This window comes from Tenrec ecaudatus, chromosome 7 (assembly GCF_050624435.1).
Source record: "Tenrec ecaudatus isolate mTenEca1 chromosome 7, mTenEca1.hap1, whole genome shotgun sequence".
NCBI lineage: Eukaryota > Metazoa > Chordata > Mammalia > Afrosoricida > Tenrecidae > Tenrec > Tenrec ecaudatus.
Window position 1 is genome coordinate 18,275,944 of NC_134536.1, and position 25,672 is coordinate 18,301,615.

Here is a 25,672-nt window from a genome sequence, read left to right on the forward strand (position 1 = left end):
TGCTGACAGCCTTATGTTTGTTTCCCTGAGAAATAGCTGCTCAATCTTTGCGGAATGAATGGATTCTCCGCACCCCGCTGAATGGCTTTAATATAGTTGTATTAAATTATGGGATGCTTTCATGCTTAATTAGCATTCACTACTACCTTAAGTGGTTTTCAGTGTGGTGACAGCCCAATCTAGTAAGATATGTAAATTAAGAGACATGATTTTCTTGCCTGGTTGTATTAACAGGGTCCTAATTCCTTTGATGGCTCCCACCCCACCTATTTCAGTATTGCTCTGTCGTGACAAAGGGCCCATTTCTGAGCCCTGGGTTCTAAAATATGATTGTCATAAACGAATTGTTTGATCCGGGACATTCATTGTAAAATAGACACTCTGACTTGCTAACCGGTGGAGAGCGCGGTGAAAACCAATCGCGAGGCAAGGAGCGTAAGCCTTGGCAAAAGGCTCAGACGTGCGCGGGATGGCACGTAAAGCTTACGTCGACGCCACGCCCACTCATCCCCAACCACCGCGGACAGGCCGGGGGCCGGGCGGGGCATTGCGCACGCGCGTCCCCGAGGCCCAGCCCCCGGCGCCCGGCGCGCGCGCGCTGCCCGGCGTCCGCGTTCCCGAGGCGTCGCCCCTCGTACGCTGGAGTCTCGTACGGCTGCCCCCGGCACCGGAAGTGATCCGGGCGTGTTTGCCTTCAAATTCTCGGGGAGCACCCGTAGCGCCGGGGGTGTTGGTGACGGTTGGGCACGGCAGTCTCGGGTCCGCGGGTGGCGGAGCGGGGTGCGGGGGAAGTCCGAGACTGAGACCTGCTTCCTCGCTGCCCCTGAGCGGAGCCTCGGCCGCCACAGGTGGGTGTGCGCTCTCGGAGGGGGGCTCGGGCGCCTGCGCTGAGCCGCCGCCAGCCTGCCCGCGCCTGCGCCGACGTCGTGGGTCCTCGCTCGGGTCGCTGACACCTGTGGCTCAGGTGACGGTCCTCCTCCCGAAGCAGCAAACCCAGCGGGGTGTTCGGGGGTTCGTGCCGGCCCCACCTCCTGGCCCCCGTCCTGAGGGCAGCGTCCGTCGGATAGGACCTGCTCGTGTCCCTCCACCCCCGCCCGTCCTGACCACCCGCCTCCCGCCCCCGAGACCACGCCAGCTAGACTGCGGGAGGGCAGCTTACCTCCGTAGAGTTTTGCTAGTTGGTGTGATGGTATTGATTTTAATGTAGATTATTCTCGGACTGGTTTCGGGTAGAGTAGGTGCCCTTTAGAAAAAAATGTATCCCTCGAAACCTTTGTTTTAGAGAGTGGATGGTGAGAGGGGGAGAGAGCGAGAGCGCGCGCGACAGAAAACAAGCCCGATCCTTCAGTGCCTTACCATGGGTCATCTCGGGCTTTGTGCCGTCAAAATAAGTATTTTCCTCCTTTAACTGCGGATGCTACTTTTATATGAGTGACTCTCAGCCGCCCAGGGTTGCCGCCCGGCTGCTCTGCTGAAAGCACTCGTTTATGTGATCTTTGGGAGCAGACTTTTTTAATTACTTTTGAAAGCATTCCACATGTTCTAGAATGTGTGCGATGGATGTTTGCCGCCGTCACAGCGATAAGAAAGAACCTAAGGGGTCAATCGTGTTAGCGTTCTATCCGGCCAAAATGTTTCAAGATGACGCCCCATTTTGTTTCCCAAAAGAGATGGTCTTGTAATCAGTGAGTTCTTAGGACCAAGAAATAGCATCTGAACTCTTTGTCTTGTAGGGATATTAATAACTTGGCAAATATCATGCGGTTGAAAAGAGTGGGGAGCAGTGCTGATCACCTTTCCAACATTTCTGCCCATGAAATGCTATAAAACGCTCTTTTGTGGCATTGGTTATTGGAGAAGCTTTTACTTTTAACACCAGGAAAACTATGTGGCACACATGGAAACCTGCATCTTATTTTGAAACTAGTGTTACAATTTGACAAATACAGAGGGTTGCAGAATTATGTAGAGTACTGTATTAATATTGAAATGATACTTAAAACTTTTTATTTCTTTAAGCAACCTGTTTATAAAAGCGAATCATGTTTGGATGGTCAAACTCAACAACAGTCTAATAGATGTTGCTTGGGGTGTATAGCAGTAGGTCTTTAATATGGCTTTTAATTTACATTTTTTAAAAACAGTCTTATTCTCACTTCATCCACATCATACAATTCAATACTTCTACCATATCAAAAGGAGTTGTACAATTGTCACCATATTCAATTCTAGAACATCTTCCCCCCTGTAGTCATTGTTATTCATAATATATTTTTAATAGTCCAAAAATATACCCAACAGAAGGTTCTCCAATTCTACAACCTCGTTTTGTCTAATTCAATGCCATTGAGTATACTCTTTGTGTTTTACAACCGTCATTGGTATCCTTTACCAAATTATTCTCCCACCATTGAGGTGAACTCAATGCCCCTACACAGCAACTCTTTCCCCTTCACCTATGGTAACCATTGATGACGTTTAAATTCACATTTTAATCACCATCTGCATTAAACTGAAAATTATGTAGTTGCCCATCTGTTGAAGGAAAGTTGACCAAATACATATAAAATAAAACAATTTTTTTTCCAAGCAAGCTTCCCGCCCCCATTATTTTTTAGTGATAACTCTTTGGTGCTTGTACATGTATCAGGGGATGATTATAAAGTCAGAAAAATGCATGCCGTGCTATGATTAGTCATGGATCACGTATTTGTTCTGCCTACTCAGCCTCATTGACTGTATTAAATTGACATCATGGTTGCGTTCATATTTCAGAGATGAATGTTCTGAAAATTGTTTACTAGTGAAAGAGGCGCCTTTTCAGGTTACACACTTGCTTTACTGAACTGCCTCAGGGAAGATGCATGGTCAAGGTTCACATGCTGTTTTTATTTTTGGAAGTAAGATTTGTATAACAATATTTTAAAAGCATTTCCAGGTTTCCAGCAATCCTCCTGACCTTTTAGCTCATGTTCATAGTCTATGCTTGTATTTCCTCCTCCCAAGCAAAGAAAGCCATTCCTAGAGTCAATCGAGGATAACTTTCCTGTGACACTTCAGCATTTTCAAGGGCTCTTTCTTTATCTTATTTACTTTTTTTTTCCAGTGTACTTCCTGCAACTCAGTAAGTGCTCCCTAGCTTTTTCTTGAGTGAATGCTTTGTGCACATTTTTAATGGGTAAGAGTGGAGGGACTGTATTTGTTTGTTTGGAGAGAGAATACATAATGTAGAACTCAAAGTATTTTGATCCCTGTGTGAAGTGCTATACTGTATCAAATACTAAAATGTTAAGACTCTTTTGGTAAATCTTGAGTTTTTAGTATTAGAGTTTAAAAATTTGGCTCTGGCGACTTGATTAGAAATTTCACCTTGTGTGTTGCTCAGTTTAAATAAATGAATTCAGCCATTAGCAAACTCACACCTTCAAACTATGTAACCAAAGGGGTGGTTTGCTAAAATAGCTCAAAGGAAATGCTTACAGAGTGGAAAATCAGTCATTGCATATGACTATTTTATTTTACTCTCCAATACTCTGTGTAACCAAGAGTCCAAATTTCTGGACTGTCTTTTTATAAATAAGCTTTACTATTTTTGGTGACTAAAATTTGCTCTGTCAACCTTTCTTGAAATGTTTTTCCAAAATTGCCAGATACCGTGCCAGGTAAAGTCCCTTGTGGTCTTTTTACAGGGTAGATCTAGCCATGATAAAAGACACAGCTTGCTAATTGGAGAGCCATAAGTTTACAATGGTGTCACTCATTTGCAGAGAAGGATATCTTTGTCTTGTGAGGTGGCACCGAGTAGGTGCTGACTCATCCTGATCCTGTGTAGCACACATCCGCTCAGTGATTGCTCGAGCTCTCCTTGTTGCTATTGCCATGTCAACCCATCTCTTATGGGAGGGTCTTCTTTTTTCACTGACTCTTTCCCAGTCATGATGTCTGTCTCCAGTGCCTGGTTCCTACTGACATGTTCAAAATACGTGAGATGAAGTCTTGCCACTGTGCCTTTTAAGGAGAATTCTGTCTGTACTTCTTCCAAGACCAATTTGCTCGTTCTTCTGGCCGTCCATGGACTATTGAAATGTTTTTGCCAACACCACCATTTGGATGCATCAGCTCTTTCTTTGGTCTTATGCAATTTGTTTTAGACTTGGAGACTATGAAAGGATTAGGAAAATTTATTTTTGTCTGATAACTTGGTTGACTAAGGGTGTGTTGTCATTGTTTTCAGTAAACAAATGATTCCTTTGAAGACTCATTCAGGTCATTTGTTAATATGGCCTTGGATTGACTTTACATTTCTGTTAGAAAAGGACACTTTTGCCTAAGGAATTTTATCTGACTTGAAAGGGAACGTCTTAACACAGAAGGAAATCACCTGTACATAAGTAACTGAATCAGCACTGCTGGATGGCAGTGAGTTGTTTGTTTTCCCTAACCTCTAGTCACACCTTACCTCTAGTCACACCTTACCTCTAGTCACACCTTACCTCTAGTCACACCTTACCTCTAGTCACACCTTACCTCTAGTCACACCTTACCTCTAGTCACACATTACCTCTAGTCACACCTAACCTCTAGTCACACCTTACCTCTAGTCACACCTTAACTCTAGTCACACCTTAACTCTGTGACTTTATATTCCTGCAGGATTAATTGAAGGCAGTGCCATAACCTGGTGGTTAAGAGTATGTACTTAAAGGCACTCTACTTCATTGTTTCCCAAAGTGGGCAGTGCTGCCCCTGGGGAGCACTGGAACAATCCAGGGAGCTCAAAAGCAGATACCTACACTTTATCCTTAATTATGGGCTTGAGTAGAAACATTTTTAATTGCCAAAGGAGCAATGAGTAATTTTTTTTTTCTTCTGAAAGGGGGAAATAGGCCAAGTAAATTTGGGAACTTCTATCTACCTGAATTAAAATCCTGGCATGATTACTTACTAGCTGTTGACTGACATAGTCATTCTCACTCACTTCCCATGGTTTTCTCATTTGTGAACTGGAGGCAATAATAGTTCCCCTCTTACAGATTTGTCACTTATATCAAATAGGACACTTTGTATAAGATGCTTATAGTGGAATGGATTTGTTCTGGTATATAGTAATGCTCAAAAATCTGTATTATTTTTTAAAAAGCTGAATTATTGGTGGCATGCACCTCAAATCCATTTTATGCAATAAATAGATGAAAACATACTAACAGCCACAACAAATCCATTCTGTTGACCAGGTGCAGTGTTTCACCCAGTAACAAAAACCAACCACAAGTCATTTTCCCAGCTAGTTCTTCTCAGATTCTATTCGGGACTCACTGATGTGGTATTATTTTTCAAAAGTTTGAGCATGTATGGCACCATTGGAAAGCTCAGATGTTACGATTGTGCATACGAGTGGGATTGTTGTGGGACAGTGTTTATGTCCACACTTAACATTTTTTCACATCTTATCAAATTATTTGCAAAGGACCAATGTGTACAGGAGAAGACCTGTTTTCTCAGACCTGTGCCCAGAGCCAGGTCCCTCGGTTTAATCAGATTGGCATGTCTGAAGAGGCAGGGGAAGGACAACTGCCTTGGGCAGGGGGTGGAGAGTCTGAAAACGATTTTGGAGCAGTGGCATCTGGTTAGGTTGAGGCACTAAGTACAGTGATAGGTTATAGGCAACTGAAGGCACACCAGCTTCTAGACTATTTGAATGGAGAAGCCAATAGAAAATCTGGGTATAAAACTGAGATGAAGGGACTAGGGACCAACCTACTTGCAAACCATCCGCAAGGGGATGTTATTTATTTGTACCAGGCACAACCATTGGCCAATTTGCTTTCCCTTCTACTCTTGATGGCAGCAGTTCTCACACATTATTGGCACCTGCGTCAGACACTCCCGTCCTTTCCTTTTCCCTCCGTTCACCTGGATCTCTTGGATTTGTCACCGAGAAAGCGTGTCAAATGGAAAAATGAGATGTAATTTTGTAATACACTATTTGCTATATTTCAATTGGAGGTCACATTTCAATTTTATATTGAGTACTTGCTGAGCCCTGGTGGTGCAGTGGGTTACATTGGGCCGCTAACCACAAGGTTAGCAGTTTGAGCCTGCTAGGTGCTCCGTGGGAGAAAGATGAGGCTGTCGGTTCTGTAAAGTCGGATACTGTTTTGTTTTGCAGGGTTGCTCTTATGAGTTGGAATCTACCTAGTGGCAGAGAGTTTGGATTTTGTTTCAAGACCATTTAAGTGCAAACTTTTGTGTTAACGTTTTCTATGTAGAAACGTTAAGGAAAGATGCACTTAGAATGTATTGAAGATCTCCCCTATTCTGCCGTATTTGCTTTGGGCACATATGCCACAAAAGACTTCTTTAAAGTGTTGGAGTGCAAAGATATCACTTGGAGGATTAAGTTGTGCCTGCCTGACCCACCCACTTGGAAGCATATACCCAATGCCTTTGGGTTGATTCTAACTCAGAGTAACCCTCCTTAGTCAGGGTTTCTGAGACTAAATCTTCAAGGGAGCAGCCAGCCTCACCTTTCTCCCACAGAGCAGCAGGTAAATTTGAACTGCTGATTGTGCTGTTACTAGCCCAACACTTAACCCATAACACCTCCACTGTAACTGAAAATAGGCAAGTGCTTGGTGGTGAAAGTTTGCAGTAGATTGCCGTGGGATTTTAGGAGAGGGAGGGTTTGTTTTGAACAGAGGACTTCAGGAGGAAGACACACTGGAGAACCGCTGCGTGAGCACCTGGGCTTTGACCCCCATCAGAGTTGGACGTGGGAACTATCATGTTACTCTGAAGGCATGTGCATGGCCCAAGCAAGTGTGCAGAAGCTGGAACGTGTGAGTTTAGAGACTAGAAGGTGCCTTGGGTGCTTTTTGAATGAGCCCTGGAAAGTACTTTAAAGCACTCTAAAGCACCCTTTGTAGAACTTGTTCTTAAACCAAAAAAAACCCTCACAAAAACCTAAACTCAGTGACCACATGGATGCTGCTTCATGGCAACCTCATAGGACAGAGTAGAACTGCCCCTTAGGTTTCCAAGACTGTAACTCTACGCGAGTAGAAAGTCTCATCATTCTCCCGTGGAGCAACTCATGTTTTGAACTGCTGACCTTGTGGTTAGCAGTCTAACGCATAACCCACTAAGCCACTTGTCCTTAGAGAGCGAAGTAAAATGACGATGTTTCCTTTCTTTCTTCCTTAGCTTGCAATTGAGCATGAGTCTTCTTATGATTAGTGAAAATGTGAAGTTGGCTCGGGAATACGCCTTACTGGGGAACTATGACTCTGCGATGGTCTATTATCAGGGAGTCCTTGATCAAATGAACAAGTACCTCTACTCCGTCAAAGATACATACCTCCAGCAGAAGTGGCAACAGGTGAGCATCATGTCTATGCGTGTGAATGGGCAGGTGCACATAAGGGAATATTTAAATAGATTGTGTAATTTATTACATTAATTCTCATGTAATGTTACTTGGAAATTTCTTGTATTAATAATAGCCCATGTTCATCATCAATATTACAAACTCTACTGTATTACAATGGTTGGAATCTAATAGATCTTTTACAAGTAATAGGTTTGAAATTTTTTTTCAAGAGTAGATTTTTACTTGGTAAAGTGTAGAGTTGATTTTAAGCCATTGTTGAAATTGTTGCGAACATTCGCATCTCACTGGCACCTTTCTCCCTTGCGCGTCTTATAAAGCAGACCATATTTGAATCTCAGTGGAAATTTGCAGACGGAAACTATAGATTTATAGACCTAGTTGAGGATGCCATCTATAGCAATTTTCAACTATGTTACAAAAGGAGAAATGATACAGAAATTAGAAGTTGTCTTTGTCCCAGTTTAATCTAGTTAGTGGTAATAGAAATGTAAAGAGCCATATTCGCCTTTGCAATCAGGTTTGGCAGGAAATAAATGTGGAAGCAAAACATGTTAAGGACATCATGAAGACTCTGGAGAGCTTTCAACTGGACAACAGACCCCTGAAGGCTGCCCAGCATGAGCTTCCGAGTTCTGAGGGAGAAGTCTGGTCCTTGCCTGTACCTGTTGAGCGAAGGTAAGTGGGGACCTGCTGAGAAACAAATTAGCCCAAGAAATCTGACACACTGTGTATATATGTGGAGGGCAGAACTAGGGAGCTGAAGAACAAAATTGGGGAGGGAATTCATTCATTCATTCATCTGTTTATCAGTGCCATTTTATAAGTCTGATTGTTTATCATGTGACTCTGGTCTGTGTCAATAAGGTAAATGTAACTGGAAATGCTTAAAAATTGGCTTTGGTGAATGAACCTCAAATAGTAGCTATGGGTTTGGAAATGGAAGTATCCGAGAAGTGCTCATGCACTAGCCCATAGGTAGCCTATTTGAACCCCAGGCCAACCCTGCCCCCACCCCCTGGCTCCTAGAAAGCAGGATTAGTGGCTGCTGCCGAATGGCCATGCTCTTGAGAATCCTGGAGCAGTTCACTCTGCACACACAAGCCTTCTAGAAGTTGGGCATCAACTTGATGGTAACTGACAACAGTAGTAGCTTGTCTGCGTCTTTAAGAAAACCAGCCAGCCTTTCTAGGCCTCAGGTAAGGAGCCCTGGTGGCACAGTGGTTAAGTGCTCAGCTGCAATGGAAATGTCGGTTGAACTCCCTAGGCACTCCAAGTAGAAAGATGTGGCAGTCTGCTTCTGTCAAGATTGCAGCCTTGGAAATCTTGTGGGGCAGTTCTACTGTATCCTATAAGGTCCCTATGATTTGGAATCAACTCACTGGCAGTGGGTTGGGCGTCAAGTCTTACTCTGTAAAGTGAAGGACTTAGACAGAAACAATGGTTTCTAAACAAGCTGTCAAAGCCTCAAGTCTACCACTGCTGGACCTGAAAATGGACTTCACAAAAAATCTTCTCCCCGACCCCGCCCCCGGGGAAAGAAAATGGTGTTAACAAATCCAGAGACAAGGGAACAACAAATGATCCAAAATAAGTGGTAAGGAGAGTGTAAGAGCCATGGCACTACTTGATTAAGGCAATGTAACTGAGAGAAATTACTGAAACCCAAATCGAGACTGAGCATGATAGTGGAACAGGAGGAAAGTCAAAAGAAATAGAGGAAAGAACTAGGAGGCAAAGGGCATTTATAGAAGTCTAAATACAGGCATATACATATGTAAATATATTTATATATGATGATGGGGAAGTAGATCTATGTGCATATATTTATAGGTTTAGTATTAAGGTAGCAGATGGACATTGGGCCTCCACTCAAGTACTCCCTCAATGCAAGAACACTTTGTTCTATTAACCTGGCATTCCATGATGCTCACCTTCCCAACATGATTGCTGAAGACATATGTGTGCATAGCAAATGTGAAGAAAGCAGATGGTGCCTGGCTATCAAAAGATATAGTGTCTGGGATCTTAAAGGCTTGAAGGTAAACAAGCGGCCATCTCACTCAGTAGCAACAAAGCCCACATGGAAGAAGTACACCAGCCTGTGTGATCTTGAGGTGTTGAAGGGATCAGGTATCAGGCATCAAAGAACAAAAAAATCATATCATTGTGAATGAGGGGAAATGTGGAGTGGGGACCCAAAGCCCATCTGTAGGCAACTGGACATCCCCTTACAGAAGGGTTGCAGGCAGAAGACGAGCAGTCAGGGTAGCATTAATGAAACATACAACTTTCTTCTAGTTCTTAAATGCTTCCCCCGCCCCCCACTATCATGATCCCAATTCTACCTTATAAATCTGGCTTGACCAGAGGATGTACACTGGTACAGATAGGAACTGGAAACAGGGAATCCAGGACAGATGAATCCCTCAGGACCACTGGTGAGAGTGGCAGGAGTATAGCGGAAGGTGGGGTAGAAAGGGGGAACCCATTGCAAGGATCTACATATAATCCCCTCCCTGGAGGACGGACAACAGAAAAGTGGGTGAAGGGAGATGTTGGACAGTGTAAGATGTGACAAAATAATAATTTAAAAATCAAGGGTTCATGAGAAGGGGGCTGGGGAGAGAGGGGAAAATGAGCTGATACCAAGGGCTCAAGTAGAAAGAAAATGTTTTAAGAATGATGATGGCAACAAATATACAAATGTGCTTTACCCAATGGATGTATATATGGATTGTAATAAGAGTTGTATGAGCCCCCAATAAAATTATTTAATTAAAAAACTTTTTTTTTTCCCTTTGAGAAAGAGGGGAAGGATAAAGTGTTCTCAGTTTTAGGTTTTTCTCTGGCTTCCCCCACCCTCCCCAACTATTCCCGGAATGCCAGCAAATAGCAGTTCATAAAACCAACACATTATTACTGAATCCTCTGAAGAGCCAGTCATGCTCAGTGTCACAGCATATTTTTTAACTCAACTGGTTGTTGTTTGCAGGGGTTGGCTATGATTGTCACATTCTTGTTTCTGATTAGACCCTCACCAGGCCCTCGAAAACGCCAGTCCCCTCAGTGCAGTGACCCGAAGCCACACGGGAACCGACCAAGTACAGCTGTGCGAGTTCACCGCCCATCGGCCCAGAATGTTCACAATGACCGAGGCAAGGCCATGCGCTGCCGAGAAAAGAAAGAGCAGAATAAAGGCAGAGAGGAAAAGGTAAGTGTTGCTGATTTTCACAAGTGAGACAGACACATGTCAGTCATTTTCAGACGTTAAGCACTTTGTCAGGGGTGAAGAGCTTCTTTGACCCCAGTTACACCAAGATTTTCCCCACTAGCCATTTGGCAACTGCTTATGGCTATGTTTGATAGCTTTTTATTTTGATGGGATTTCATATATCCCCAAAAGTTGCAAGAATGATATAAAGAGCATCCATTTCTATGTTTTCCCAGTTTTAACAGCTATTATAGTTTATTTATATTTTTACCCTTTTGCTTTATCATTTACTCAATACTTTTTAATTTTTATGGAATAATTTCTAAAGCCCTTTCCCCACTTTTAAAAATTTATTAAATATTTATTTGGGTCTCATACATCTTATCACAATCTATACATTAATCCATGTATCAAGCACATTTGTACATATGCTGCCTTCATCACTTTTTTTTTTAACATTTTATTAGGGACTCATACAACTCTGATCACAATCCATACATACATTCTTTGCTCTCGTCAGTTTCAAAGCATTTGCTCTCCACATTAAGCCCTTTGCATCAGGTCCTAATTTTTCCCCTCCCTCCCCGCTCCCCCGCCTTCATCACTTTCAAAGCATTTTCTTTCTACTTGAACCCCTGATATCAGCTCATTTTCCCCCACCCTCCCCTGCCCATTCTCCCTCATGAACCCTTGATAAGTTACAGGTTACACCGTCCTCTGTCGCCCTTTCACCCACTTTTCTGTAGTTTTCCCCCTGGGAGGGGGGTTATATATTGATCCTTGTGATCGATTCCCCCTTTCTTCCCCCACCTTCCCCTTATCCTTCTGGCATCTCTTTTTTCATCGTTGGCTCTGAGGGGTTTATCTATCCTGGATTCCTTGTGTTTCGGGCTCTTCTCTGTAGCAGTGTGCATGTTCTGGTCTAATCTGAGTTGAAAAGTAGAATTGAGGTCATGATAGTGGGGGGAAGGAAGCACCAAAGAACTAGAGGAAAGTTGTGTGTTGCATCGGTGCTATACTGCACCTTGACTGGCTCACCTCTTCCTAGTGACCCTTCTGTGAGGGGATATCCAGTTGGCTGTAGATGGGCTTTGGGTCTCCACTTTAAGCCACCCCTCCTCCCCAATTCAAAGTGGGTATGATTTTGTTCTGGGTCTTAGATGCCTCCCACCTTTTCCCATCAACACCTCATGAGGCCGTCCTTACCTTTTTAATTTATTGGTGGTGAAAACATGTACATGCCAAAGCATTCACCAAGAGAACAACTTCACGTTTACAGTGTATGGGTTAAATTTTTCACTGTATGCCACCATTATTGCTCTCCCCATCCCAAACATTCCAGGACCATTAACATAAACTCAGCTCCTGAAACAAGAGCTCTCTCTTCCCCCTCCTCGCTTACCCCTGGTGACCTATAGGGATTGTTCACTGAAAACCAAACTCACTGCTATTGAGTCCATGCCAACTCACTGTGATCCTACCGGACAGGGTAGACCTGCCCCTGTGAGTTTCCAAGACTGTTTTCAGGAAAAGAAAACCCATCTTTTTTCCGCAGGGAGGGCTGGTGGTTTCAAACTTTGGACCTTTGAGATTGCAGCCCAACACGTAACTACTACACTACCAGGGTTCCTTTATAATAATCGTTAGTATCTGTACATTTACCCACTTACGTTGAATTATTTCAGAATGTATTTTTTAAGTACTAGAACATTCTTTTACATCAGGGGTCCTCAAACTTTTTAAACGGGGCCATTTACTGTCCCTCAGACCATTGGAGGGCCTGACTATAGTTTAAAAAAACAACAAAAATAAAAAGAGTGCCGAGTCCTGGTTCTCTCGGTGGCTGCCCGGGAAGAAGAGGACAGAGGCTTACCTGCCGGATGACAAGAACAAGTCGATTGTCTGGGACGAGCAGAAAAACCAGTGGGTGAATCTGAATGAACCCGAAGAGTAGAAGAAGGCTCCCCCCCACCTCCAACAGCATTTCCCAAGGCTCCTCAGGCTGCACCTCCTGGCCCTGGTGGCCCCCCCAGAGCTGCGGTGAACGTGTTTTCTAGGAAAGCAGGGGGGACCCGAGCTCGATACGTTGACGTTTTGAACCCAAGTGGGACCACGAGAGGTGACTCTGTCCTCGCTCCCGCAGAATTCTTTGCCCCCCTTGCCCCCCTCCCGATTCCTGCACACGTGTTCGCCCCAGGCTCAGACACTGAGGAGCCCCAGGCGGCAGGAGTGGGGGTCCCAGGTGGACAGGCCACAGCTGGGGGACAAACTAGGCCAGAGCCCACCTCGGAGACTAAGATTGTGAATCCTGCAGCGAGGCCCCTTGGTTCCCAGCTCTCGCCCTGCAGCGTGGACACGTCCCGGGGAGGAGAGGTGCCCAGCGACCAGCCTCCTGCCGGGCTCTCCCCAGAGGGGGCCGTGCCCTTCTACAACCCCGCCCAGTTTACACAGGTGTCTGCGGCCTCTGGAGGCTTGAGAGCAGGGAGGATGGGCCAGAGGAGACACCTCGCTCTGGACTGATTGCTCAGCTGCCCTCAGCATTGGAACCCCCCACTTCTCTGCCGAGGGCTGGTGGCCGTAGCGCGTGTGCGCCCTATGATTCAGATGCCACCACCCAGCAAGCCCACTGCAGGGTGCTACAGCTCGGCTAGGTGTAACTGTGTCCCGTGGTGCGGCTGGAGGGGCCCTCAAGAGGCCGCAGCTCTTGCCTCACTCTGCTTCCGGGCCACGGGAGCAGCACACACAGAGGCGACCCTCACTTGGCCAGCTTCTGGTCTGCCTGGTCACGGAAGGCCTTTTCCCAACCAGGGTGGCTTGTCCAGCTCCACTTCCTCTGCTGTGGCCATTTGGGACCACCAGTGACTGATTCCATAGCAAGGGCGGGTGCTGGCCCTGCCCGACCACACCCTCGGTGCCCCCGCCGAGATGGAGCCGCACACAGGCTCACTTGGGGGTCCAGTGATCCGCGGGGACCCACAGTGCTGGCTGCGAGGCTGACGTAGGACGGGGTCACGGGCCGGGCCCCCAGGGAAGGCGTGCTCTCGGGCTGGTACACGTGAAGGGCAGGCAGGGGCAGAGGCAAAGCCTGAGCTCTCATTTCTGCCCCTGTGCCCACACCTGGATCTGAAGCAGCAAGGAGAGACCGACTCAGCTGTGTCCATGGGGAGTTTGAGGGGCTTCAGCAACTGCCTCAGACCTGCTGGAGTCGGTGTCTGCTCCTGAGGGTGGGGTGCAGTCAGTCAGCCAGGGGGACTGCCCCTGCAGGCCCTGGGGCAGGCGCCTCTTTGCAGATGGAGGTCCCCATTCCCAGCCCTCCAAGAGACTGCAGCATCCTGTGGCCCTGCCCGGGTGACCACTGGGGCTGCCGAGTAGACTGCCAACCACTGTTGATTCAAGACGCTTCCTCGAGGCGGGAGCTGCTATTTTTCCTAAATGCAAATTGTTACACTGCAGATTGTTAAATAAAATATTTTGCGCGCCGGCAAAAAAAAAAAAACTATGAACAAATTCCTATGCACACTACACATATCTTATTTTGAAGTAAAAAACCAAAACGGGGCAAAATCACCCGGCTGGCTGCATAAATGTCCTCAGCAGGCCACAGTTTGAGGACCCCTGTTTTACATGGACATAATTCTCAAAAGCAGTGAATTTTATGTGGATACAGTGCTGTTACCTACAAACCTTAGAAGTAAACCAGTTGTCTTAATAGTGTCCTTTAAAACTGTTAAATATTTTTCCTCAGCCAGTGTCCAGTGTAGAACTTTGCACTGATTGTTGTTTCTTTAGTCTCTTTAATCTGGCCGTCTCTTTTTTCAGACCCAGCATTTTGGAACAGCACGAGTCAGCTATTTTGTCTACTGTCCCTCATTTGGGGTTTATCTAATGTTCCTTGTGATGAAATTCAGGTTATGCATTTTGGGCAGGAATCCCACTAAAGGACTGTTTGTTCTCAGTGTATCACCTAAGGAGGGTACAGGCTGGCTCTTTTTCCAAACACTGGAGATAAGGTTGGATCACTTGGTTAGGTCGTATCTCCCAGGTCTCTCCACAATAAACTGACTTGTTTTTCCCGTTGTAATAATTTGTGCAGAGATACTTTGGGACTATGCAAATATCTTGTTTCTTTTCAAACTTCCATTGACTTGTTTTAACATTCGATGCTGCTTTTTTCAGTAGAACTCAATTTGGAATCATAGTGGGACTGTTTGCATTTTGTGCCTATACTTTCATACCCTGAGAAATGATACTCTGAACCTAAGGTACTGTAAACAAATCAGTTGTCAAGAGAGATTAAATAATAAAATTAAATTAATAGGTGCTTGCTGTGACAGGGGAAAACTTTTTTTTTAGAGATATAAATATTATATTAAAGTTCTTGAGAGCGTGAGAGATAGAAGAGAGAGTCAAATAATGGATTCAGACACAATCCGTGGTCGCATGCTCACCTCCTGGATGGCCGTGATCTTACCAGCCAGGTCCATGCAAAGCATGGGCCAAGTGGAGGTGGGGTGGAGACCTGGCCGGAGGCTCGAGGACCGGGCTGGAGACTGGAGCCCCGGCGTGAGGCTGGAGAGATTCCCCGAGAAAACTTTTAAAAAACAAACATGGTGTTTGAGAAGTTGGGCTTTGGTCTCAGATAAACGTGTATCTAAGTGGCAGCTATTATTTCTGGCTGAGCTACTTAATCAAGTTAATTTCATTTACTAAGCCTTGTTTCCTCATGTAAAATTGCAGTGTTATGTGCCTCGTCGACTGTTCTGTGAGGAACAAATAAGATAACCTTCTTTAGTACCAAGTGCTCCGTAGACATTAGCGATTTTGCCTATGCATTCCATGTAACTGTGACTTCAGCGTATCTACTTGCATGAAGCAGTTTATCATCTCTTCCACTCTCCCACCTCCATTGATTCCTACTCACAGTTTCTGAGGACTTGTAAATCTTTAAAATAGCAGTCCCATCTTTCTCTGGTAGAGCAACTGGTGGGTTTGAACCAATGACTTTGTGGTTAGCAGCCTAATACTAGTAGATCATCGTTACTGTAGGACTCTGTATTTACTATATTTAACAGTGTTTACCTTACTCTGATACTTCTTCCTGTGTCCTCCCCCACCTCCATCAGTTTGTCAGCCTCCTTCTTATTGTATAATGCCCTCTTCTTTCCCCAGATTCTTGAAATCTACTTGACTTCCTTTCCATTTGGAAGTTCTGTAACTGCTCTCTTACCTCTTTTTACTTTGTCTTCTTCCAAGTTGATGGTTCTGCGTTCCTATTTTCAGTCTTTTACTTCAGATACCTCTGGGTTGACTTCTGGGTGGTTTTTGTCATGCATGGTAATCTCAGAGATTGTTGTCTGCCTTTGTTGGTTTTCTGTCTGAAGAAATCCCTTTGGCATTTCTTGTAAATTCCTGTAATCTGGAAATGCCTTTATTGGGCTGAGGCATTTGAGGGACAATTTTGCTGGGTATATGATTCTTGGTTAGCTTTTTTACTTTCAGAGTTTGATGTGTTAGCCGATTGCCTGCTTGGTTTCTGCTGAGCAATCAGAGCTTGGTCTTACTGTCTCTCCTTTGTAGGCGATTTTTAGTTTTTTTCCTGAGGAACCTTTCTTTGCTTGCCTTTGGTGTTGGAAAGTGTGAGTATGATTATGTTGTCTGTGTCGTCCTCAGTTTACATTGCTGAATTCCTGAAAGTTAGGGCTATCTCACCCTAGCACAGAATAAAAATTTGTAAAATATCTGATGAAAAACCTCATCAGTACTGAGCAGAAAGAAAATAACCCTCTTATAAGTATTTGACCACATCTTCATTGCATCTTTTGGATTTGTTTTGAATACAGAATATGTAAATTATTAGAAACTTATCTAGCTATTTAATGTAAGCCTTGGAGTTTCAAAAATATTGGTTACATCTAGACTTTAGTAATGACATTAGACAACACCAGTTGACAAAGAAATTACTATATCAAAGGCAAATGATTATTTACCCTCATGCAGAACCTCATACCTTTTTTTGGTTCATGAGACTCTATGATTCTCAGAAATTTTTTATGGCACATTTGGCCAAAAGGTACACCCAGCCAGCCATCTCCTTTCAGGTTAAGTTTAAACAGTTTCAGTGTTGATGTCCCAACACCTATTGGGCAGTACATTGTTTCTCAAACCTTGGCATGGAGTGAGTATTGCGTCCCCAGTCCCTTCTCGGTGGATTGTCCTGTCATCTTTTTCACAGCAGCTTCCCCAAACTCACCTTCACCAAATATGACTCTACTGAACAGAGATGATAATTTTCATGTAGAAAGTATGGACGATCTCAGTTACCACTGTGTTCCCTGCAAAAGGGTAAAGCATCTCTCAATTCCCTGTGAGGTTGCCGTGGTGCCTGCACAGTGCTTCTGTGCCGTGGTTAGAAACCATGGCCCCGCCCGCGCTTGTTGTCACAGAGAGCAAGAGACGCTGCTTTCTTAGAGGATGGTTCAGAAGCACTGGTGAGGACAAAACATACATCTGTGTTCAATGTGGAAATGGAATGAAAAAATAGTGGAATTTTTGAAATTCTATGCATATTTTGAAGCCCTCTTGTATGCTTCCTAGTGATCACAGTTAACTCAGTATTTTTAAATTTTAGCTAATTTGGATGCCTTACCATTTTTTCTTTGTTCATTCTGTTTAGAAATTGTGAAACACTGATAATGATATAGAATGACTTCAGACTTTGGGTCTAGCCATTTTATTTCTGCTATTTACGTTTGAAAGGATATCACTTGAACCCAATGTTGTTTCTGACTTAGAAACAAAATATAATTTTTGAATCAATCAAAGCTTTTTTTTTCTCTCCTGATGTAGAGCAAATCACCTGCTGCAGTTACAGAACCAGAAACACACAAATTTGATAGTACTGGATATGATAAGGACTTAGTAGAAGCGTTGGAGAGAGACATAATTTCTCAGAATCCCAATATTCGATGGTAAGTTATAGCATAGCAAGGTAATTGCATATGTGCCGGTGGTGCTTTTTGGAACTGAATGTAGACCCGATTGGGTACAATATGAGCAGAGCACCGACTGGAAAACTAGCTTCCCTTTGGTCGGGGCTCTGTCAGCTGTCTGTATAGAACCTGCTCCGCAGGCGCAGGAGTCACCCTCTCATCACTGCGCTGTTAGAGAAGACACGCTGTGACGGGAAATCTGTAGCTGATGGCAATTTTTAAAAAGGTGAGGGTGTCAATATTCATTTCTAATAAGGTAGACTTTAAGGCAAAATCCAGCATAAGAGACAAAGAAGAGTATGAGGTAATGATTAAAGGGTCCATTAAATAAGAGCAAAAAACAGGTGTTCTCAACTTCATTGATAAAGCTAACCAGATAATATGTTAATAAAGTACATTTTGTTGTACATTCTGCTAAGACCTTACTGATTATGATGTATGGTCTGTGGCAGTTTTTTCTTCTTTTTTTGTGTGTGTATCCCTGGGTGGGCACGAAGGCAATTTTTTTCAAAAAAGGTTTTGGCATTTTATATTTATGCAGTGGACATATTTTCATAAAAATGCTCCTTTAAAGTCAAAATGGCACATGTATCAGTAGTAGTATGGATGTCCTAGAGTTTAGAACCCTCTAGTTTTTTAATGTGCTTTTAAAATGGATTTATTGTTTCGAAATTGAGTCATGTGCAGAATGAGCAGTATGAGAGCGGGCATGATACTTGCGAGCCCTTGCAAACCTGTGTCCTCTTGAGGGAAGTTGAATGTCATTACTGCCAAGAACTGAGACCCAGATTAAACTCTCTATGTATACTGGTTGATAGGGTGGGTCTCTGTCCAGTGTTAGTCCACTCATGCCAGGAGTTCTGAGCTTGCCTGCTAACCAGGTGAGCTGCTCAAAGTACCAGCCACTTTGATGGAGAAAAGGCCTGAGCGGACTCCTCCCATAGTGATGCGAGCGTAGGAACCCTGGGGGGCAGTTCTCCTTTGTGGTGTAGGGGCTACTGTGGCAATGACGGTGGCAGCAGGGGGAGGTGGAGCATCCTGTCAGCAATGTAGTCAGGAGCTTCCCAGTGTTTCTGCAGAAAACTGCATCGAGTTAAATATATTATCTAACTGGTTGTATTCTTCTTCAGGGATGATATCGCGGATTTAGTAGAAGCCAAAAAATTGCTTAAGGAAGCCGTGGTGTTACCTATGTGGATGCCAGAATTTTTTAAAGGCATTAGGAGGCCATGGAAAGTGAGTTTTTCAGTACTTTGGCATTATCAAACTGTTTGTGTGTATTAGGGGAGAGGAAGTAGAGTAGGTGTAGAAACATTTTTAAAGTGTGTGCTGTGTTAGTCAAAATTGTGTGCTAGGCCAAAAGCTACTTCAAGGTTCTCAGAAGTACAATATGATCTTTGGATGGTTGAACACACAGATTTAGAGTGGGCTTGTATTTGCAAATAGGAAGTAAGAAAAAATACTCAATTTTAATGTGTCATGCATAGCTTATAACCTGTGGATTTGTAGGTGGTTTTTTTTTTAAAATCAGTGAGGAATATTGGCTATAGTTCCAATTTTCTTTTTAAAAGGTGGTATGTGGGAGAACTGATCACAAGGTTGGATCTATAATCCTTAACCCTACCCCAGAGGAGGGAAGAATAATAGAAATATGGGTGAAGGGAGACAACGGCAGTTTAAAATTTGAAATAGCATAATATATAATTGATCAAGGATTCATGAGGGGGTAGAAGAGATGGGGAAGGTAGGGGGAAAAAGAGGAGCTGATACGAAGGCTCAAGTAGGAAAAAAATGTTTTGGAAATGATGGCAACATATGTACAAGTATGCTTGATACAACTGAATTATGGATTGTTATTAAGATCTGTATAAGCCCCCAATAAGATTATTAACCAAAAAAAAAAAAAAAGGCAATCTCTTTACCTCAAAGGCTAAGAGAAAGGAGACTTTATACTCTTGTAAGAGTTATAGTCTCAGAGACTCACAAGGGCAGTTTTTCTCTGTCCTGTAGGGTCCATATGAGACAAAATCAACCCAGTAGCAGTGAGTGACCTACCTCAAAGGCTGCAAAATGTATGTGTGTGTAGTCTAAGTACTTTGAAAAGTCACGTCTGATCTGATAAAAGACTACCAAAATAACTCTGGGATTTGGAAAATAAGAACTAATGACTAATTCTGTACTTAATACTTTTTTTAAAATCCTTTAAATACTAAGTGATAAGCAAATACATTAGGCTGGGTTCTCTAGAGTAGCAAATCTAGTGATGCTTATATGTGTATGTATATGTAAAAAGATTTGCATCAAGAAATGGTCTATATGATTGTAGAAATGGGTAAGTCCAACCCAATTCAAGTCCATGAGTCAGATGGTAAGCTAGAGACTTCTCTGCACTGGTGTAGCTGTGGAGGCTGATGAACCAGAACACAGCTGATGAAACAGGAAGACCACACACTGGTGGATACAAAGTTGAATGAATCCAAGGTTGGCAGTTTGCTGATGGGTCCTGGAATCTGCAGACAATATGGCAGGAAGTCTATGAACCCGATGTAGGAACCAGATCCAGAAGTGACAAACTTTCTCAGTGTCTACTTAAGAAGGAGCAGGCCACACTCCCTAGGATTCTTTCTTTCCAATGTAGTCATGTCAGTAAGTGAGGTATAAATAATTGTTGAACTTGGTACTTGTAATGGTATCTTCATGGATTAAAACAGTGGCAGATAAATCTGTTCCTTATGCTGTTATTCTTATTCCAACAGGGAGTGCTAATGGTTGGCCCACCTGGCACAGGAAAGACCCTCCTTGCTAAAGCAGTAGCTACCGAATGCAAGACAACCTTCTTCAATGTCTCTTCATCAACTCTTACTTCCAAGTACAGAGGAGAGTCTGAGAAGCTTGTTCGCCTTCTGTTTGAAATGGTGACTGTTTGAGAAAGCTCTAGTGGTTCTTTGCCTTTAAAAGGGAGACAGTGAGTTGTCCATAGTCTCCAGTGTGTAGAATAGGCAGGACGACATTTTGCCTGGTATCTGATTTTGTTCGCTAGAAAACGAGCACCTTTCACCTGAGAGACTGTCCTCCAGAGGTGACCCCAGCTCGGCTAGCATATGGGCATGCTCAGATGTGCAATCTGTTTTGCTAATCTGCTGTGGGAATCTGAAATTGTTCATGGTGCTTTTTAAATCAGGTTTATATACACTATGATTGATGAGTGTAGTATTCTAACAAAAACACCACAAGGGGAAAATAAAAAATAATTTGGAACTTAGATCTCCACCAATCTCTTCAGTGTACCAAATACCTCGAATCCAATGTGTAACTTCGTAAATTTCCGGTTCCATCTTCCACGCCCCACAATTCTGAGTGCCTGTAGGAAGAGAAGCATAGTTCCACAAGTTCTAGTGGAGTGTTTGAGTTGGACTTAACAGAGTTTTAGACTTCATACTTCGTTAAACTTCACCAGTTAATTTGGTCTTGCTTTACTTAAGCAGTAGTGTAATTCTCAGAAAAGATGATATATCCAGGTTGATGAAACACATAACTGTCCTCTAGTTTTTTTCTGTTTTCTCCCTTTACTATTGTGGTCCTAGTTTTACCTCATCTTGTGAGACCTGGGAATATTCATTTGTATAAGTAAGATCATTCAGTGCATGAAATCTTTAAGATATATAAACTAATCCTGAGGGTATGGAAAGGGGGGGTGAGGGGAACTGATAGCAATGATGACTATATAACCCCAGTTGAGGGGAATGAATAACAAATTGGTAGGTGAATGGATACACTGAATGGTGTAAGGTATAGCAATAAATAAATAATATATAATATCGGGTCCTGGGGGCTAGGGTGGAGGAGGGAGGGGATAAAGAGGAGCTGATAACAGAGTTCAAGAAGAAAATGTTTTCAAAATGATGGTGACACCAATTGTAATTATGCATGATCAAACTGAGCTATAAACTTAGAATATCTGTTAAGAGCTTCCAGTAAAATGTTAAGGAAAAGTTAAAGAAATAGTGTAGCTCTAAGTATTAGAACTGAGTTGTGCATATTATATAGTGACCGGCTTAATGTTAGTTGCCAGAACCTTATATGGCCATGGTAACATTGTATGAAGCCTTCCTATGTAGATGCAAAATAAACTACAATTTCAGGTTATCCATTTTTTGGAAAGGCTGCTGCCTTTCCCCTCAACTTATAAACCAGGCTTGCCAATTTTACTGTTAACCGTTGCTGAGCGTGCAATTTGGTGGTATTAATTAGTCATTCAGGGCCAACAAGGAGTAGATATACCAGGAGGATTAGGATTGGTTGGGGGGAGAAAGGGAGAATCGATCACAAAGATCAATCTAGAACACCTTCCCAAGGGGATGAATAACAGAAAAGTGGGTGAGGGGAGACAGAGGGTGATGTAAGATATGAAAATAATAGTCTATAACTTATCAAGGGTTTGTGAGGAAGGACAGACAGGGGAGGGAGGGGGAAGAAATGGGGAGCTGATATCGGGCTCAAGTGGGAAGAGAATGCTTTGAAAATGATGGCGGCATTATGTGCAAATGTGCTTGGCACATTGGAGGAATTTATGAATTGTGATGAGATGTAAGAGTCCCCAATAAAAGTATTTTTAAAACAATTACAGTCATAATGTGCAACCACCACTGATGTGTTTTATCTCAGCACAAACAAAAACTTGGTCATACTCACTCTTTACTTGAGGGACAGAAATACACTGGCATTAGTTAAATCAAAAAGAAAAGAAATTTAAATAGAATCTTTAGAAGGAAGTCTGTATGATTTTATTTAAGGTAGTAGTTCTCTAATTTTTGCCCCCTCCTGGAACTTTGGAATCTCTCCCCATACCCATGTCTGATTTTCTTTTCTTTTTTTTCCCCCTGTGAATTATTTTCTACCATACTTATCCAAGATGGATTTTTAATATCCGGGATAATTCTATAGTCAGTGACAAAAACCTAGTTATGTGAAATTTGAATGTGTACGTCTGCATGAGAGGCCCTGTCTGAGCTGTTGCAGCTGTAGCCTCTAACCCCAGCGTTAGGACAGAGGGAGGAGGGGTATACCCTGTGACAGGCTCCCCAGCTGTTTTAACTGTGTAATCTGCAGATCATTTTTTCAACAAAGTGAAAAGCCAGTCTTCCTTCGGTTCTTCCTTTAGGCACGATTTTATTCTCCAGCCACCATCTTTATTGATGAGATCGATTCCATTTGCAGTCGCAGAGGGACTTCTGAAGAGCACGAAGCAAGCAGAAGGGTGAAAGCCGAGCTGTTGGTTCAGATGGACGGTATGCACGCCTGTGGATGGGACTGAAAAGCCTGGGGTGGCAGGTTGTGCAGTAGTTCCAGGGCAGCAAATCAGGCTCTGCCTGAAGTGCCGACACAGGCTGTTCACAGGTGGTCATGACTCCAAATGACTAGAGGGGCCAGCAAGTAGACAGCTGTAGTTGGTCTCTGGGGAGGGATAGAAATCTGTTTGGCACATTGACAGGAGTGATGTGCCACAACAGGGCCCGTTCACAGGATACTCTGGGATGTAAACAAGAAGCCTGTTAATGTTCCATAATGTCTGAGCTGTATTTTGTATCATCTGACACCCCTCTCCACAACTCTATTTTAGGTGTTGGAGGTGCCTCTGAAAATGACGACCCATCCAAAATGGTGATGGTTTTGGCAGCTACTAATTTCCCCTGGGATATTGATGAGGCTTTAAGACGGCGTCTTGAAAAAAGAATCTATATTCCATTACCCTCAGGTATTTTCATTGGCATTGTGTTAGAAAGTGCATGTTTCCCAGAACAAAATCATACCAAATGTGAATTGGGGGTGGGGGCATGGAGTGGAGGCCCAAGCCCATCCCAAGCCCATCTGTAGACAATTGGACAACAACTCACAGAGGGTCACAGGGAAGAGATGAGCCAGTCAGGACGCAGTATAGCACCAGTGAAACACACAACTTTCCTCTAGTTCTTTGGTACTTCCTTCCCCCCACTATCTTGACCTCAATTCTACCTTACAAATCGGTTTAGACCAGAACATGCACACTGCTACAGATAAGAGCCCACAACAGGTAATCCAGGATAAACTACTCAGGGCCAACAATGAAAGTAGAGATATCAAGAGGATTAGGGGAGGGTGGAAGAAGGGGGAATTGATCACAAGGATCAACAATGGAAAAGTGGGTGAGGATGATGTTAAGATATGAAAATAATCATCTATAATTTATCGAGGTTTCGGGAGGGAGGGGGAAGAAATGGGGAGCTGATAATCTGGCTCAAGTGGGAAGAGAATGTTTTGAAAATGATGGCAGCATATGTGCAAATGTGCTTGACACAATGGATGAATGGATTGGTGTGATGAGATGTAAGAGCCCCCAATAAAAGTATTTAATAAAAGAAAATTCACGTTCACTCTCAAGTACACTTACGAACTTTAAAATTTGGTGTCAATGAACATCCCTGTAAGAAACGAACAGTATCGTTCCATACATTGAATTGTCCCAGGCCATTTGACTTTGGCTGAATCTAGAACAAGATGGGTTAACACAGCGACAGCAGTTACGGTCCTGGCAAATGTTCACTTCTGTTGTTCAGGGGCTGCTAGGAGTTGGAACCAACCTTGAGGCACCTAATAGTTAACGAGCCCGGATGCCTCCTGAATTTTTAAGGAAAACTCCTCAGTCGGCTTTAGAAATAACAATACATTAGGATTATATTGAAAGCTAATAGATTTTGTTTCTGCCATTAGCAAAAGGCAGAGAGGAGCTACTCCGGATAAGTCTACGGGAGCTGGAATTGGCCGATGACGTTAACCTTGCAAATATAGCGGAAAACATGGAAGGTTATTCGGGTGCAGACATTACCAATGTGTGCAGGTATGAATTACTTTGGAAGCATAAGGGGCTTGGAGGGATAAAATGAGAGGAAGTTTTTATGATGACTTATATAAGATCCACACTACAGGTTATAGGCACAGTATTGGCTTTCATTTAACATTAACTGGTCTGGTAAGACATCTGGTTATTGTACATGTAAGCACAGAGCCTGCAGGCCACCGGACAGCTACAAGCTCAAGAAATTAGTGTTGGAATAGTGAGTGTAAAATAAAAAATTAGGGGTCTTGGATAAAAATATGTATATTGGTACATTCATTTGTTATGTAGGAATACAATTGAGAAATATATTGACTTGGCATAATCTTGATTTCAATTTTAAGCACGATCTTGTTTTAATGTAGCTCTTTTACGGGGACAGCAGTTTAAGAACATATCTAATCCAGCTGCTTCTAGTCAGTTCTGTCCTCATCTAGGTACTGATTCTGATGATTACTACTAGCAAGGGACCTGCACCCACTAGTCTCTTGTCAAACGGACGTGGTGTGTGTGTGTGTCTACATGGTGTCCCTTTACATACACGTGACTTTTAGTCAAGAAACTTGATGAAAAAGAGATACATGTACCAAGAGAATTCCTGTCGGTGGATTTTTAATCCCTTTCTAAGGTTTTTCCCTATTAAATCCTAGGGATGCGTCCTTGATGGCAATGAGAAGGCGTATTGAAGGTCTGACCCCAGAAGAAATCAGAAATCTTTCCAGAGAAGAAATGCACATGCCGACAACCATGGAGGACTTTGAAATAGCTTTAAAAAAGGTTTCTAAATCAGTGTCTGCTGCAGACATTGAAAGATATGAGAAATGGATACTTGAATTTGGATCATGCTAAATTCTCACATAAACTGAGAAAACCAGCCTTACATGTTTGAATAATTAAATGTAGTATTTCATTATATTGAGTGCTATATTTTTTTAACTTTCATAAGATTTTTTAAAACCTTATGATTCTGAATAAAGTTTTTTAAGCTATAAACTTGTTTTATTTTAAAACTAAAACAATCTATGCCACTAAGTTGATGCCAATCCCACAGAACTATTCTTTAGTGTTTCTAAGACTTCACATCTTTATGGGAGCCGACAGCTCCATCTTTAGAGTTTTCCTTTTTCTAGAATGTGTAAGCTTATGCTTACTAATGCATGTAACATGGCCCTGACATCATCTGGAGGGCTTTTAGCAACCTATGGAATGAG

The 25,672-nt window shown here is 43.1% G+C and overlaps 1 protein-coding gene across 1 annotated transcript; it reads left to right on the plus strand.

The window, feature by feature from the left end:
* Positions 1–638: 638 nt before the first annotated feature.
* KATNA1 (katanin catalytic subunit A1) lies at positions 639–25,381 on the plus strand. The gene is made up of 11 exons (XM_075554398.1): positions 639–848; positions 7,204–7,378; positions 7,908–8,065; positions 10,421–10,601; positions 17,448–17,569; positions 18,721–18,826; positions 20,347–20,505; positions 22,752–22,878; positions 23,211–23,345; positions 24,338–24,464; positions 25,112–25,381. Exons 2-11 carry the CDS (start codon positions 7,217–7,219, stop codon positions 25,308–25,310), a joined length of 1,476 nt encoding a protein of 491 aa, XP_075410513.1. The 5' UTR covers positions 639–848; positions 7,204–7,216; the 3' UTR covers positions 25,311–25,381.
* The last annotated feature ends 291 nt before the right edge of the window (positions 25,382–25,672 follow it).